Raw genomic sequence first — 17,518 nt, forward strand, 5'->3', positions numbered from 1 at the left:
ATTGATTTTGCTATGTTCTGTTGCCGTCATAGTTACCCAACAGATAATTGTAAAACATTTGCTAACGCTCAGCCAAATCACGTGGAGCGACATGTACCATAATCAAACCTGCAACCTCGTGGGTGGAGGGCACCTTTCCAGAGGACTAATTATCTACCGTGGATCCACCATTCGATTTTCTCTATTTTTAAACGTAACCAGCTTAGATGAGAATATCGTAAACTGATATTTTAGATACGATTCAGAACTATGATACTTGGGGCTTCAACGATCTACATACACTACTCTACAGTCTACACAATATCCGCTCTCCGCTTGCCTATCGTTGGCAGTAATATGCCTAACAGATCCTGTCCTTAAGTAATCCAGACAGTAGGGGCAGCCATTGTTAAACCATTGATCAGCCCAGCTGACTATCGTCCTTCAGATTATGGATCCATAATCAAGGTTGTCGTGTTCGCGGCCACTGATGATAGCTTACGCGCCAATTTCAAATCTATAGTGGCACTCGCCACAAACTAAGTTTTTCTTATATAGAAATACAATTTGGATTATCATCAATTTCATTTAACATAAAACTTGCAAATTCAGTTCGTTTAGGGCGGTCGGTAGGTTTTATTTGCTGTTTTATCTGAATTTTATACGCACGAAGTCTTAGCCGTTTGTGCAGTACATTTTGTATTGTTGTTTTTGGAATGTTTAGTTGAAGACTTCGTCGAGCAATGGATTTTTTGGGCTCCTAACACAAGATTGCCTGATACGCTCAACATTCTCTTCTGATGTTCTTGGTCGGCCTGGTCTAGATTTTTTGCCGACGGTCCCTGTTTCCCTAAACTGGTTAAACCATCGAACGATAGCTTTGTTATCAGGTGCTGTTTGACCCGGATATGTTCTCCGAAAGAGCCGCTGTACACTGACAATTGACTTTGACTCCGTGTACCAAATCACGCACTGTGCTTTTTGTTGCACGGTCAACATCGTACTGAGCGGCGGCGCGTCTGTGGCCGGCCGACCTTGACGATTGCGCAGCTTGCCTGCGCATCACAAAGACAGGGAAACACAATCAGACGAACTAAAAACAAAACTTGCGTTCACCAGTTATCGTCCAGTGAAAGAATTACTCATTTAACATGAAAGGTTTTGATGTTATAATTTTATTAAATCTAGGCATTATTTTTCGATGACACTGTATAGTTTCATGCAAAATTTCGAGTTCATAGGTCAGTTCGTTTTCAAGATATCGTCCATACCGGCAGACGGATTGGCAGAAACAAAATTTTGCAGCCCCACGAGTGATGCTTCGTTAAAGTTCAGCCACAAACACAGATCACCCTTTAAAACTGACTGAGCCTACTGGTCAAAGGCACGCAAAAATAAAACGTCTTTAACTCGCACATGACTGAGTAACGAGTTAACTACTAGTAACGTATTGAGTAGTATTTATGCGAGATGTTCAACGAGTTAACAGTGTTTCTATTTAAAATTCTTATTCGAAAAAGATTTTAGTAAACAAGAAAACATTATTAAATCATTTAAATTAGTAAAATAGTTTATTTATACAGTTTACACAACAGGTGATTTATTTTACACAGTGACAATTTTGTGAATAAGTGCACTACAATCTAATTATGTTAAAGTATTATCCACTACTATTTTATATTTTGTTTGTACTAGATATCATTATTATGCAGATTAAGTAATAAGATTTCGGATACTAGGGCCATTCCATGTAAAATCGACACAGTTAATTTATTTCATCACTTTAGATTTTGCAAAACCTTGGTACAGTTGCCACGGAATTACCCACTTCCTTAGTTTCATGTTGTAACAGAGTACCACCACATTTAGTGGAACGAAATTCGCCCTCTTTCTGAGATATAAAAAATCCCTAATTTATTACTCAGGGTATTTTTATCATAATATATTACGAGTATTTAGGGTTTTGGCACTGGAAAAACAGGGTATATTCAATCCTCAATACATAGCGATCTATTGTAACTTATAACGATCGAAAAAGGTTTGGAATCCTATTATCCTTTCAAGTCCATCGCAAATAACAAACTTTACACAACATTCTAGAAGCTCTGTTCTTATTGGAATTAGTTATAAATTTAAAACAAATAATATACTTTTTTATTTTTGTGAGGCCTTTCGTGCTCAAGGAGCACACCATCAGACCCACATAACTGAATAAAAGTGGTTACAATAATTATATAAACAATTTTGTACTAAATAAAAACATATGTCATTAAAAATACAAGGGTATAATATTCTATGACAGGTCAATATGTATATATAAAAAATAAAGTTGATATTTAGTTAGATCAATTAAGTAACCGTGAATTTTGAGAAGGCCCAGGTTCGTTATTTACTAGATTATTTTTATTCTTCTTTGTAAAAATTGTTTCATATGCATCAAGAATTTTTTATTTTGGACTTCTTTTAATAATTTTGCATTTGAAAAAGAGTGTCCAGTTTGAAGTGCATGTTTCGCCATGGCTGATCTTTCTTCTTGATAGTATTTTAAACATGCTCTATGTTCCTTAGCTCTCTTTGTTAACCTTCTTTTTGTTTGGCCAATGCATTTTAAATCACAATTGTTACAATTAATTTGATAAATTCCAGATTTTTCTTCTTCATTTAGTTTATTCCTGGGATTTCCTAATATATGCTTTAATTTAATTTTGGAATTTGTAGATACATTAATATTGGCATATTTTAATAAATTCATAGTAATATATGTAGATAAATTGTTGTAGGAAACATATATCCATTTTCAGGTTCTTTACATTTGATTTGATAGAGAGGTGTTCTAGAATTTCTTTCAATAATTTTCTTTTTATTGTTTATCATATTGTCATCATGTCAGTTTTGTAGCCAATGAATAACGCAATTTCCTTTGTTTTTTTTAACAGAAATAAAAAAAGAAGATTATTGGAGTGTTTGTTTTAAATTTATAACTATCCTTTTATAACTAAATCTAAATAGATCGGATTGTACAACGCTAACTCACAACATACATTCTCTTAAGAAAATGTGTGTTTCTCGTGGTTTAAAGCATTAATATGTTTATTGTTCTCTACCAGCGGCAACTTACAGTATACAGGTGGTCTGTCTAGAGTAGTAAAGCCTAGAGTAGTGAGGCCCAAGGTTATCGAGCTTTGCCAACACCCTGTGCCAAGAATGCCTAATACTTGACCTTTCATATACCGGAGAGAAAAGTGATTGACGTGGAAATAGACGATGATACGATATTTCAATATGGACCAATTCGCTGTGTTTATGCACTTCTTGTTTATGCAATCTTTAACAATTTAATGAACTATTTAATGATTGTCAAACACCTGTAAGCAATTTTAACAAATAGTTTTTAAATTAAGCTTCAACGGTTTTAAAGTAAAATCATTATTTATTGGATAAAAAATGTTGAATATAAAATGTTTAAACGCCATAGAGTTCTCTGTATAAATGTATAAATTAGTTTTAATTACCGACTGCAGGGAGTTCGGTACAGCCTATCCTTTTAACGCTAATTTATGAAACTTTGTGTACCTTTTTCTCAGGAACTCCTTGGCCTGCCATAATCAAACTTTAGGACAATATTATAAGGGCATTCCTTAATAGTTAGAGCGGAAAAGATTTTAATATGATATTAATATTTTTAACAAAACTATATTTTTTACACATTTTTTATCTTTTTTAATGTCTTGTGCTTAAAATGTGTCTACTAGATAAAATTACAACTGTAATTTTCATCCTAATCTGATGAGTAGTTCCAGAGAAAAAAAGGTATATGGGAAAATAGTTAAATTCCAGAAAATCGTAGATAAAGACCGTGCATAGGCTTATAAGTGAGTTCTCTAACCTATAACAAGTGTTACAACATCCTGCTCCATAATTGGAGTTATCAGGATCCTCTAACTCTTCTCACTGGTCTTGCCTAGCTCACTTGACAGAGCTTGCCTAGCTTTTTTTGCTATATCGGAAACCATGCGCTGGGCTTCTTGTAAACTAGTAATATCCAGCTTTTTCATTGCTTCACAAAGGTTATGTCCAACTATCACTCCTAGGTGTTTTAAAACTATGCATCTTGCAATATTTCCTTTGTTGAAGGAATTTATTGCGTCATACACTCCTAGGTGTAGAGTATGTATGTCTACGAAGACGTTTTTTGGGAGGCGAGTCCAAATTATTTGGTTCACAGACTCATTTGGATTCTGCGATCTACCATCGAGACATTTTCTAAACAAGTCAGGTGAACTCAGGTCTGTAAAAATAGTTTTCATCTTATTCGTGATGACTGGAGGGAGATGGAAATGTTTTGAGTGGCCGTACGGTTCTTTTAAAGTCATGGCCTTTTGGTACTTGCACAACTATCGCTTCCTTTTGGACAAAGCCCGTGTTGAGTATCGGCGTTGCTTGACCAAAAGTTATGGTATTCTGCCCATACTGGTTGCTGCATCTCTCTAATTACTAGTATTACTAGATCATAGTATTTTTGAACAGATGATATGGCAGCTTCAGTTAGTCTATTCCAACCACCGTGTTTCCGTCCGTTTGTTTGGCTTTTCCCTCTTTCAGCTTCAAATTCTTAAGACGGGTTCCCATGCGCTTCTGCACGTGTCCAATGCACCCTAATTTCTTCAATGTAACCTCATTGCCATAAGGCTTACTTTCCAAAACACTACCAAAACCTTTAGAATCCCCACCGCCTAGGTATTCAACATTTCGAACGTTATAAGCTGGCAATGACCGATGCATATCGCATGAGCTCCGACTACTTCCATACTTCCACTTTACTCCCTGATAGTTTGCACTGCACTTATCACTATGTTTTCAAATAATCCTGTCTACAACGACAATGCTTTGACAATATTTCTGCGTCGATTACCTTACCGGTATCCACAGCTGTTGCAGTGATGACACCATTCTGCGAAGTACGGCCTCGCTTCTGCCATGTGCCGTCTGAGGCAACAGTCAAATCCCTTCCACCTTCTTTCAATGATCCTGCTTCTTCTACAGCCTCCTTCATAATTTTAAAACAGACATCTTCAGCTGAAGATCCTAACAGTTCTGTGTACTTGAAGAACCGTGAAAGAGGAGTGGGCAAATTTAGTACACCACATAAAATAGCGGCAGCCGTCTGGCCTCTGCCAATAGTGGCCTCATGTTATACACTGATCATACATTTGTTTCGTATAATTTCTTGTTCTGAAGTCTATTCGGTAAAGAAAAGAATTTTCATATGGAACCAATGTTTCTTTTCTTTACACCCTGTACATGAAAGGTTTTATGGAAAGAACAGGCCTAAGCGATTAACTATTTTAAATTCGATGGTTTCGTTACATTTTTTACACGCTGCTATTTCAGAAGTAACGTCCATCAAATGGCTGAAATTAACTATTTCATTCACTAAGGCAGGCTCTGTATCAAATAGTTTTCTGAAATATTACCTAGCATAACTTTAGAGGTACCGAAAACATCATCAGGATCATTATGATTAGGTATAGGCCTAGCAGTGATTTCATTTTCTTCTAACTGAAGTTCTAAAAATTCAGCATTACATCTGCTGTAAAATTGTACACACACTCTCTTTTTGCAATATAAACTTTTTCTTTTCTTAAAGATTCATGTACTTCTAGGTATTATGAAAATATAACGCCCACTTCAAACAAATAACGCAGTATTCAACAATCAACACAAGAAAGAATTGTTTTGTTTAATACAGTGTAAACAAAACACACTTATTTCCGCTAACCAACAACAGCTGTAACCTATTTTGCTATCTCGCAAAACAAATCAGATCTACCAGCTGCTAAAGCTAAATCATTGCATAGCAAGATAAAATAGTAGTACTATAATAAATACCTAAGTTTCCCTGATTACCTAAAACGTTCGATGTGTAGTATATATTTAAAAATTAAATTAAAATAGTTTCCGACACCGGATTTTAATAAATTTTGCAACAAACTATTCAGAAAATAACCTAAAATATTAAAATTTAAACCTAACAAAAATTGAAATTTTTTTTTGCCGTACTGACCCCCCTCCCCCTTTAACCAAAATTAGACAGTCTACACAAACTTCAGCAGTGTGCCCCTGCATCAAAGAGAGGAATCAGACACTCAGGTTGGGACACACATAACCGCACCGCGCCCGACACGTCAGTCGGCCGTATGCTGGCCGTCATACGGTGAAAGAATTGCAGCGCAGTTTTCAACCAGCAAGTCCACACATGTCCGCACCGACACCAGACCGTCGTGGCCGCACCGTGCCCGCACCGTCACCGATATGTGGAGTTTGAATTTTGACGGGCACGGTGCGGTCCTACGAGCGGTATCATATGTTGTTTACGTAGTCTACACGTTCTATTTTTATTGAATTATTTAGTATAGCCTACTAACTCTAACATCTTGTGTTCGCGTACAAAATCATATTTATTGATAAAAGTATTACATTTTCTTACCTTAGAGTAAACTAGTCATATTTTCTTGTTGTGCATATTTTCTTATTACAACAAATTTGAAAACCATGTTGTACATTAGGTGATTTTTAAACAACTAAATTCGAATTATGAAAAATCTATATACATTTTTCATTAATTAAAAAATAACATGCATGTAATTATCTGCTAAAAAATCTATTTTTCTTTGATGTATTGAAGTTACTTGATAAATTTATTCCGGTATTTTGTAAGGGTCATATTTAGAATGTTTCTATGACATTTTTATTTTTTATTCTTTTCACTGCAGTAATGTAAAAATAAAAATATTGTATATTTACAATAAGATTTTCAAGCAAGAAAACCCCATGTTAAAAATAAATAATAATAAATAATTTATTTCCCGGTAATAACAAACTGAATATTACAAATAAATACTGTATTGCCAGTGCTTAATAATAAATAATACTATGACATAACGTATTTTTCAATATCAGAAAATAACATAATACAAAACAAAATGTAACAACGTTGTACAATTTTCTACTTACTTTATTTCAAATTTATGTACTTAGAGTAATAAAATATAAAAAGTAGGTTACATCCTTTTAGGTTTTTCTTTTCTTTAACTAATAATTAGGCCCAATAGATTTAGAAAATAAGGGAATTTTAGGTACCCCATAAGGCTGTGTTTGTGTTGGGGATACTATATACAAAAGGGTAAAAAATAAAAATAGCGGAAACTAGCAAGAATGAAATGATAAAAATGAGTTATTGTAGCTCATGTAGTAAATAATGTACTATTACGTTCAAAGTTTAAATTTAGTATAACTATTGTGCTGTATTAAATAAAAAGGATTTATGCACGATTTACAATTATAAATATTAGGATTTAAACATATAACATTAAATATTATATATTATAAATAATTATTTTATAATGCTCTAACGAGTCTATTAAATATTATTATAACTTAGCAGACAAGACTAACCATACACTAATTTATTATCTTAAACATATACTCAATATCAATTTGTCCGATCAATCGTACTCTAATTTTTTTTAGAAAATATATTTATGTTTCTAAACTATTTTTGACTAATTCTGGAAATAAATTATATGTCCTCGGAGCTAAAAAGAAAAAATTTTTTGTAAAATGTGTTTTTTTGTATGTTCTCCAGTATATATTTTACAAAATATTTACTATGTTTTACAAATTATTATAAACGGGCTTGCAACATGGCAAACTCTCTGGCATCACACTATAGCTCTGGGTTTAATAAAAAAAACCAAATATTACTGTTTATAGTGTATTTTAACCGAAATTCACTCCAATGAAACACAATGAACAAGAATTTTAGGGATAAAAAAATATAACCAAGATAATGATATTTACAAATTTTACATACTAGCTGATTGTACAAAGCTTTTCTGTAGCATTGCAATTTTCATTCACCACAGCGATTAATAAAAAATAACAACAATGAAATTAACAATTATCACAATCAATACTTTAATCTTCCGAATATTCTTTAAGTGCCTGTCACTTCGAAATTCAAAAGAAACATGCTCTAGTACAAACAGTGAGATTGTTGCGTTCGGACTGCATACGGACATGTGTGGCCTCACGGTAACCGAGCCGAGCCCGCACCGACACTCGGCCCGACTCACGTGTCGGGCACGGTGCGGTTATGTGTGTCCCAACCTTAAAGGTTGGGACACACATAACCGCACCGTGCCCGACACGTCAGTCGGCCGTATGCTGGCCGTCATACGGTGAAAGAATTGCAGCGCAGTTTTCAACCTGCCAAGTCCACACATGTCCGCACCGACACCAGACCGTCGTGGCCGCACCGTGCCCGCACCGTCACCGATATGTTTAGTTTGAATTTTGACGGGCACGGTGCGGTCTACGAGCGGCATCATATGTTGTTTACTGTTGCGTTTCTTCTTTTTAAAACTATTTAAGTAGTCTACACGTTCTATTTTATTGAATTATTTAGTATAGCCTAACTAACTCTACATCCTGTGTTCGCGTATATAAAATCATATTTATTTATAGAAGTATTACATTTTCTTACCGTAGAGTAAACTAGTCATATTTTGTTTATTGTGCTAAAATTACAACAAATTTGAAAACCATTGTTGTACATTAAGTGATTTTAACAACTAAATTCGAATTATGAAAAATCTATAAACATTTTTCATTAATTAATAAATAACAAGCATGTAATTATTTGCACAAAAATCTATTTGTTTTTGATGTATTGAAGTTACTTGATAAATTTATTCCGGTATTTTTAAGGTCATATTTAGAATGTTTCTATGACATTTTTATTTTTTATTCTTTTCACTTCATTAAATAAAAATATATTTTATTTACAATAAGATTTTCAAGCAAGAAAACCCCATGTTAAAATAAATAATAATAAGAAATAATTTATTTCCCCAAAATAACAAACTGAATACTACAAATAAATATTATTGCCAGTGCTTGATACTAAATAAATACTATGACATAACGTATTTACAATAGCAGTAATATAAAAAGTAGGTTACATCCTTATAGGTTTTTCTTTCTTTTTTTAAACTAATAATTAGGCCAATAGATTTACAAAATAAGGGAAATTTAGGTACCCCATAAGGCTGTGCCTGTGTTGGGCATACTATATACAAAAAAAGGGTAAAATATAAAAATAGCGGAAACGAGCAAGAATGAAATGATAAAAATGAGTTATTGTAGCTTATGTAGTAAATAATGTAATATTACGTTTCAAAGTTTAAATTTAGTATAACTATTGTGTTGTATTAAATACAAAGGATTTATGCATGATTTACAATTCAAATATCAGGCTTTATACATGTAACATTAAATATTATATTATAAATAATTATTTTGTAATGCACTAACGTGTCTATTTAAATATTATTATAAACTTAGCAGACAAGACCTATTATAATACATTAGTGTATGGTTAACACTAATGTATTATCTTAAACAAATACTCAATATCATTTTGACCGATCAACCATACTCTAATTTCTTTAGAAAAATATATTTAATGTTTCTACTATTTTTGACTAATTCTGGCAATAAATTATTTGTCCTCGGAGCTATAAAAAAACATTTTGTAAAATCTGTTTTTTTGTAAGTTCTCCAGTATATATTTTACAAATATTTACTATGTTTTACAAAATTATATTATAAAAGGGCTTGCAACATGGCAAACTCTCTGGCATCACACTATAGCTCTTTGGGTTTAATACAAAAAACACTAAATATACTGTTTATAGTGTATTTGACCGAAATTCACTGCAATGAAACACAATGAAACAAGAATTATAGGGATAAAAAATATATAACCAAGATAATGATATTTACAAATTTTTACATACTAGCTGATTGTACAAAGCTTTAACTGTTACCATTACAATGTTTCATTCACCACAGGCGATTAACAAAAATAACAACAATGATATTAACAATTTTCTCAAGCAATACTTAATCTTCCGAATATTTTTTAAGTATCTGTCACTTCGAATTGAAAAGAAACATGCTCTAGTACAAACAGTGAGATTGTTGCGCTCGGACTGCATACGGACATGTGTGGCCTCACGGGTAACCGAGCCGAGCCCGCACCGACAATCGGCCGACTCACGTGTCGGGCACGGTGCGGTTTATGTGTGTCCTAACCTTAAGGCGGTATCGACTACTCACTCCAATCTCTCGATCATAGTCATTTAACACTGCGTACTTGGGTTGGTACTGTAATTGTTAATTGGTAGCTTACTATTGAAATTTGAGCAACTTTTCATATGTACCACGAGTTTTTTATCTGTTGCAGAGGCTGTTTGATATAAAAAAAATCTAACTTGCTTTCTAGTTATATGACCCTTAATAGTGATTTTTCAATGTACAAATTTTTATTTTTGTAATAAATATCCAATCGTAACCACCACATCTTCAAACTTCTTAAAAGTTTTACATAGTTTTTGTTATGCGTAGAAAGGGGAGAGGAAGTAGGTTGTGTATGCAGTTTTACACAGCAGGATTTAGGATGAGGCCAAACCTCTTACCTCGTATTTTATTAAAACACTTCACGTACTTCCTTTATTTTGTTAAACACCTAGAACTAACGCAGTACAAAATCAATCCACAAAGTAATAACCACACTAGCAACAATAATTGTGGCAACTTGGTTTTCGTACACAACAGATTAATGATAAAGTTTATTTTTAAAGTCACTACTGGTTAGTAGTTATAGATAGCCGAACTTGTTGACATAGTCAGAAATATGTGCACCAACATAACGCACCAAAAAACTAAAAACGAATATATATATATATGTATGTATGTATGTAGAAAAAGGCCAACATGTTAATATTAATTAACTATATTTCGCATTACGCTTCTTCAGGTCAAAACAACATAACAAAACACATCAAATATATATATATATATATATATATATATATATATATATATATATATATATATATATACCACGGAAATTATAAAGTCGATATTTTTTAACACGCCTCATATTTATTGTCATTGCTTTTTCAGTACACTGCTACTCCAGATACGCTAAAAATTTAGTGAGAACTCTGGAATATACATATATTTTAAACTTTTCTGATCATTCTTTCCATGAAAACCTGTTTTCGATCATTACGAACATTTCATAAACAAAACATAATAAAGTTCATCCGTAATCAGGTGATGTGCTTAACAACAAATAACATTTCATTTTCATGTATATAGATTAGTCTATAAATAATATACCGTCACTTTTCCAAACGAACTTCAAATACTTCTGTTAATTTTATTCGTTACTAGCAGTTACACGCAGCTTCTCACCTAATTTCGTAGGTTTTGCACCTGTATCAGCACTTCTGGTTGGAGTGAATTATATTTCCGACGCCAATGTTAAGTTTGACTTATTCCCACGATTAAGAAATGTTTAACATGTATATTTATAGTAATTTTAATTTACTCGATGTTAGTATTTTTTTGTTCCATAGCTGATTTTGCCTCTCCTGACCAAGAAAATATATGTGCACATAAACATCTGAGAAGTGTACTTTTGTCAAAAGATAGAACGTTTCATAACAGCTCCTAAATGTAAAGTAAGAATTAGACTCCATTGCCTCCTATATCTGCACTGCTAGCAGTTAGTTACCTGCTGCTGTGCACGCAATTTAGCAGACGTTGCACGTGTATGAGCACTGCTGGTTCGAGTGAATTATATATCCGACGCCTATGTTGTTTGCCTTGTTGCCACGATCAAGAAAATACATGAAAAGGTTTATATTCAAGGCCATTACAATTTACTTTGCTCTTAGTAATTTACTTCCATACTTGATTATACATTGTTTTCCGATAAAAATATATACATCACAGATCAGAAAAGACTGCTTCTGTCAAAAATGAACTAAGATGGGTTTTATTTCAGTCTTTAAATTTATAATAAAATGTTTTTTGTATTTTAAAACATTTAGTGCTGGAATTGGCGCATTAGTTCAAAACAATTCAGCGAAATTTAAGCTAGCATGTTTTAGGACATACTATCATATGAACTTCTTTGCTCATTTTTATGTGTAGAGCAAAAGCCCAAAGTATGGGAATACTTTTACTGAACACCCTGTATTACAAATACGGCACAGGTGCCAGGCGCATTATTTTATATAACAAAAAAAATTACTTTATGAGTACTTTCATCATTTATTACAAACGCGGCATAAGTATACTAGCTTACATAGATCAGTTACTGAAAGAATATTACTGTAAGACATTATGTGTAAAAGAATGAACTTAATCGTTCTTAACTTTAACGTTCTTAATCCGATGCCTACAAATAACGGCCATGTGGATTTTCAATTCATCGGTAAACAAACTTCCGAAATTTCGGACTTTGCTCGGTAATGGAGTACACCTATTATAAAATTATGTTAAGTACTATACAAAACGCCCCAAAACCGTTTAGGATTACGGCTTAAAATGTCTGTTTTAAAACTGTCCCGATTACATATCACAATCAACAGGTGGACAAGAAATTTTAGTTCCATGTACTTTGTTGTCAAGAGGTTGAATGGAACACTAAGTTACTGTGTCACATTGATTATTCAAACCACGTGACCGCTGGGAAACGCAACAATCTAGTAAATGACACGGCACGCATAACGCTGCAGACACGACAGGGTAAATTAATTAGACTAAAACAAGACACGAACACAAGCCAAGAGCCACAATTAGTCGTACAATGCAGACTACGACTGTTGGTTCTCAATGTATACGTACGTATCAACTGGGCTGAACAGTAAGTCATGAGTATTTCAATGCTAACATTTTATAGTTGATAATATAATATTATTTATATATATATTATATATATATATTTTGGTTATGTCTTTTGTTTTTGGTTTGAGTTCTGTTTATATGTTTTAACTCAGTGTGTTCTGATGAAGGGTTGTGTCAACTTGAAAATTAAACATGAGCACTGAATTTTTGTTTCTGTTTTTGTGTACACTTTAAAGTACTTCGAAGAGTATATATATATATATATATATATATATATATATATATATATATATATATAAAACTTTAGTACAAATAAAATGGATTTTAATAAACAAATATTGTGTCATGAATTTTTGTCAGGCCAACTTATAATGTATTTAAAACTAATTTGTTATTTTCATAAACCGAAATACATAGCTATATTAATTAACTACCATTTTTAAACGATAACATATAAACAAAATGTTTCTTTTAAAAAGACCTGTTATTTGATATACAACTTATTAAATTTAATAATAAAAGAACGTTTTTGAGTTCCAAGGTTTTTTGTATTTTTAGGTTAAGCACTTTTTTATTTTTTAAAATCCAATGAAAAGTGACCCTAACACAGTTCGACTTACAGAAAAGCTCAATAGTAAGGTTGGGATAACAAATTTGGTGCTGGTCTATATTTAGTTATACAGTACTTCATTTTAAAGGCCAACTTCAAATCGTTCTAGTACACGCTTTGAATACAATTAAAGATAATTAATGTTTGTTTGCGCCATAATGGTAACTGTAAATGGACCTTTCAACTGATTTATCACATAATCCACGTTTACACCTGAAAATTCCTAAAAAAGAGCTCCCCTACTCACCAAATTGGGGCATTTTGGGGCGTTTTACAATGCTATATAGTACAACCCGCATGGGTGGTCAGCCTCGCCCTGTATAAACCTGAATAAGTTGTCACAGTCTTAAAATAAATTGTAACACGTAATTACGTTCAATTTAAGTTTCATTGCATTATGTTTACACGTAAAAGATTGATCATAGGGTATTCCCATCCAAAATTATTTTTGTTAGGCAAAAGGCAGTCTTCATTAACGTAAAGAACGCGGCTCAAAATAAAACAATTCTTTATAACCAAGTTTAGCTGCAATTTAATCAGCCAAAATTGATTACCTTTTGTTTGATAACGCATTAAAACACTTTTAATGTTCATTTTTATGTAGAGATAATCCTACTTCATATTTCTTATCGGAATCAGAAAGATAAGTGTTTCCCAAACAGTTGGAGATTTGCCGTGTCAGTTACATTTCTGTCCTTATCTCCCTTGTCATTCCTGAGGTGCCTGGAAGGCATATATAATACTATTTTCTGTATGGACAGTTGTGATTGTATGAAGCTGCGTTTACACTGGCAAGAAACTTTGCAAGGTTTGTGTCCTAGGGTAAAAGTTGCTAGTCTAGATGTGCGGAAGAGTTCTCGCGCGAGCTGTATCACTACCAGTACAGGACAGCTCTGCGCGAAAATTGGAAAGGAGTTGTCGATATTTCTAAAAATTGCCGAGATATTACTGTGAACAGATTTTGCATTGACTCTCCTCAATGGTGTGTGCTGGGGGGGGGGGGAGGAGTGTAACGCGATCTGTGACTCTACAGACAGTAATCGCGATTAAATCGTTTATCCTAGTTCATATTGTGCGACATCAATAAATTGCGCAAGTTCTCTTTATTTACCAGTGTAAACGAGCATAAATATTTAATACTGGAGCATAAGTTAAATATCCCTTACTCTCGGCCTGTAAGAACGAGAATTATTGTTAAAGCAGGATTTTACTAACAGAACAATGGCTCAGCGACTTGTTCATCGTACAATATAATCAATGTATTACAGCATACACTTTAGTGCTGGGGGAGAATGGTACAGTGCTGAACCATTCCCTACCCAGTTCCCTACCATTTCCCTGTAGTTAATAGAGTCAAGTCGCTAACAAGTAGATGAACAATGAAGAAGATGTACGTGGTCGGCGGAGTATGAGGATGGACGGTAAGTCTAGATTAGTGAAGCGCCTAGGGAGGGTCGTTCAGCAATGCCCTGGGGCGTCTCATTTATAGTGAGTGAATTGTCTAAAGAGAAGGCATAATTTTTCAGTTTTAGATTTAAGCGATCAGATAACTACAAATCCACCTTATGTTCTAAAACATAAGAAGGTCAGAATTTAACTAACTCCAAAGACTCCATTTCAAGCAGTCGACAAGAACTATGCTAGATGAAATTTCGCTGGACTTTTCTTTTGACCTAATGCACCAATTTATCCTCTGTAAAATTTAAAAAACATCAGTAAAACCCATCTGAAATAATTAGGATTCTCTGATCTGTGGCATATATTTTCTTCATCGGGAAACAAAACAAAATCAACTATGGACAAAAGTAGTCTTCTTAGAGATATTTATTTTCTTCATCGGGAAAAAGGCAAAAGAAGTTTTGGAATAAAAAATACTAAGACCGGAGTAAATTAACATTATTCTTGACCGTGGGAAGAAGGCAAATTCAACATTGGCGTCGGAAACATAATTAACTCGAACCAGAAGTGCTCATACAGGTACGAAACCTACAAAATTGTGTGCGAAGTCGCAGGTAATTGCTAGTATTCCATAAACTGATAATATGACTCATAGAAAAATATATACCCATAGAAGAGAAGAAACTTGTATATATTACCAATTTTGCTGCATAAAACTGCAAAGTTTAATCAACCTCTTTCTACGTAATGAATAAATAAATATTTATTTTCCAACAATTACATACATGTCAGAAAACAGAAACAGATGGCTTACAGATAGATCATGGAATTCCCTCTCCCCATACAACTATTACCGGTACCGTTAAATACTGAGAGTCATTATCTGTTTGTGGCAAAAGTAAAAGATGTGCTTGAGTGTTTGGCTAGTCGAGGTTGTATAACCAGAGAAATTCCAAGGGCGTGTTGGCGTGGCGCTGATAAAATAATAAACATGTGTGCATCGTAATGTTAATACTTTAAGACAATAAAAATTAATAAAAATAAAACAAATATGTTATTTTGTTTTATTTTTCAATTAGTTGAACAATAACTATTAGAACTAACTACATTCTATATTTAGTATTAGGAAGCATATTGAAACAATCACTTTAAGTAATTTCTTTTTCAATGTTTAGGAACTCTTGCTGAAAAGTTCATGTTATTTGAATGACTGTAGACGATCCTAGTGTGCAAGCAGTGTGTTCAAGGGCTACAGATGTAAATGGTTGCCTCTCTCAAACAAATCTCTGGAGTGAGAATGATAAAACAGCTATCTCAGTAAATCAGGGATCACCACTAAAGTCAAAAATTTCTTGAGGAAAACACAACGAACTAATTATATGATTGAGATCTCATAGTAGGAAGTCGAAGTTACCTCAAAGAGGTACACATTGTTATACCGGTACATACAATGTTCTGTCAAAACATAAATAATCTGCAAAGATCAGATATAAATAATTCTTTACTAAGATAATCTTCAAGACTAGTCAATGTAGCCAGGGAAACCTTTTGGGGGGTCCAGACAACTAATATTTCCTGTAGTGGACAGAGAGTAAGGCCCCATTTTGTTCCTTAGAAAGTTCTTGACCCGTTTCTTTGTTGAGAACGATCTTTCAGCAGTAAATGTCAGTAATACTGAATTATTTAAATTATAATGATCGTTTACTAAAATAGTAATTGAAAATGTGGGGGGGGTCCGGACCCCTTTGACCCCCTCGCTGGCTACGTCCTTGAGACGTATCATTGTGATGGTATCACTACAAGATCAATATATTATTGCTGAAAAATTGATAAAAAATACTTCAAATCTTGATCTAGTTTAGCACCTGTGTGCATCTTTCTCAAATAAGTCTAGGAGATCCCTTGTTGGTCTATTAAGAAGCGATTCTCTCAGTTCTTTCTTCAAATTCTTGTCAATCTTAGTTCACGATTCTGCTGGAAGATTACTATAGAATTCTCGCCCTTTCATGTTGTTCCAATTCAATCAATAATACATCTTACTGTCTTTCCCTAAGGAACTAGTATTTGTTTAAAAATATTATACTTGCAGCCCTTAAATGTTGATTTTCAACCCATTATGTGAATCAAATAGTGCATGTGCATATGTGTATGAGTGCAATAAGTTACTAAATGCAATTTTTTATTACTTAAAATTGTCAAAGAATATTGTGTTCATTTTTCTATCCAATGTATTCAATCATAAATGCTTTTAGAAAAACTTGGATTTTGGGGTTTAATCACATTAGTGTAAAATAGTTCGAGTGCAACTGTAATGCATTGAAACTATTCAATCAAATACATGGAATGTAAGATGCAATGCAGAGGAATTGAGGGCAAAGCCACGGTACATGCTAGTATTTTTACAATGCATAAAACAACTCTGTAATTAATTGTGAATAACTACATTAGAATGTTACTGTATTCAGTAGTTTAGGTATTTCTAATCGATAATTTGGTTTGCTAAATGTGTGTTGCTATGTTAACAATTGTAGACCTGATAAAAAAATTCCATCCCTCTCATTATTCCAGAAAGATTAATAGGCCTAATATGTTTTTTAACACAGTCAGCTGCTACAATATGTAGCCATCTTGGGCACAACGCAAACTGTAAGAAGAGTGTCAATAGAAGTGTCATAAGTGCATCAATTTCACACATATCGCACATATTCTCAAATCAGGTTAACAGGAATGCCTGTGGAATTAAGCCTGCTAAAAACTCATACAATT

The 17,518-nt window shown here is 33.3% G+C and overlaps 2 protein-coding genes across 8 annotated transcripts in view; one reads left to right on the top strand and one right to left on the bottom strand.

Moving 5' to 3' along the window:
* Positions 1-17,518, bottom strand: part of LOC124367761 (protein retinal degeneration B) — a 227,013-nt gene that overhangs the window by 206,432 nt on the left and 3,063 nt on the right. The gene's annotated exons all lie outside the window — the stretch shown is intronic.
* Positions 12,718-17,518, top strand: part of LOC124367763 — a 67,807-nt gene continuing 63,006 nt past the window's right edge. Inside the window, exon 1 of the mRNA XM_046824864.1 lies at positions 12,718-12,763. Coding sequence (XP_046680820.1) covers positions 12,733-12,763 — 31 coding nt within the window. The 5' untranslated portion in view covers positions 12,718-12,732. The remainder of the gene's footprint in view (positions 12,764-17,518) is intronic.

This window comes from Homalodisca vitripennis, chromosome 8 (genome assembly GCF_021130785.1).
Source record: "Homalodisca vitripennis isolate AUS2020 chromosome 8, UT_GWSS_2.1, whole genome shotgun sequence".
NCBI lineage: Eukaryota > Metazoa > Arthropoda > Insecta > Hemiptera > Cicadellidae > Homalodisca > Homalodisca vitripennis.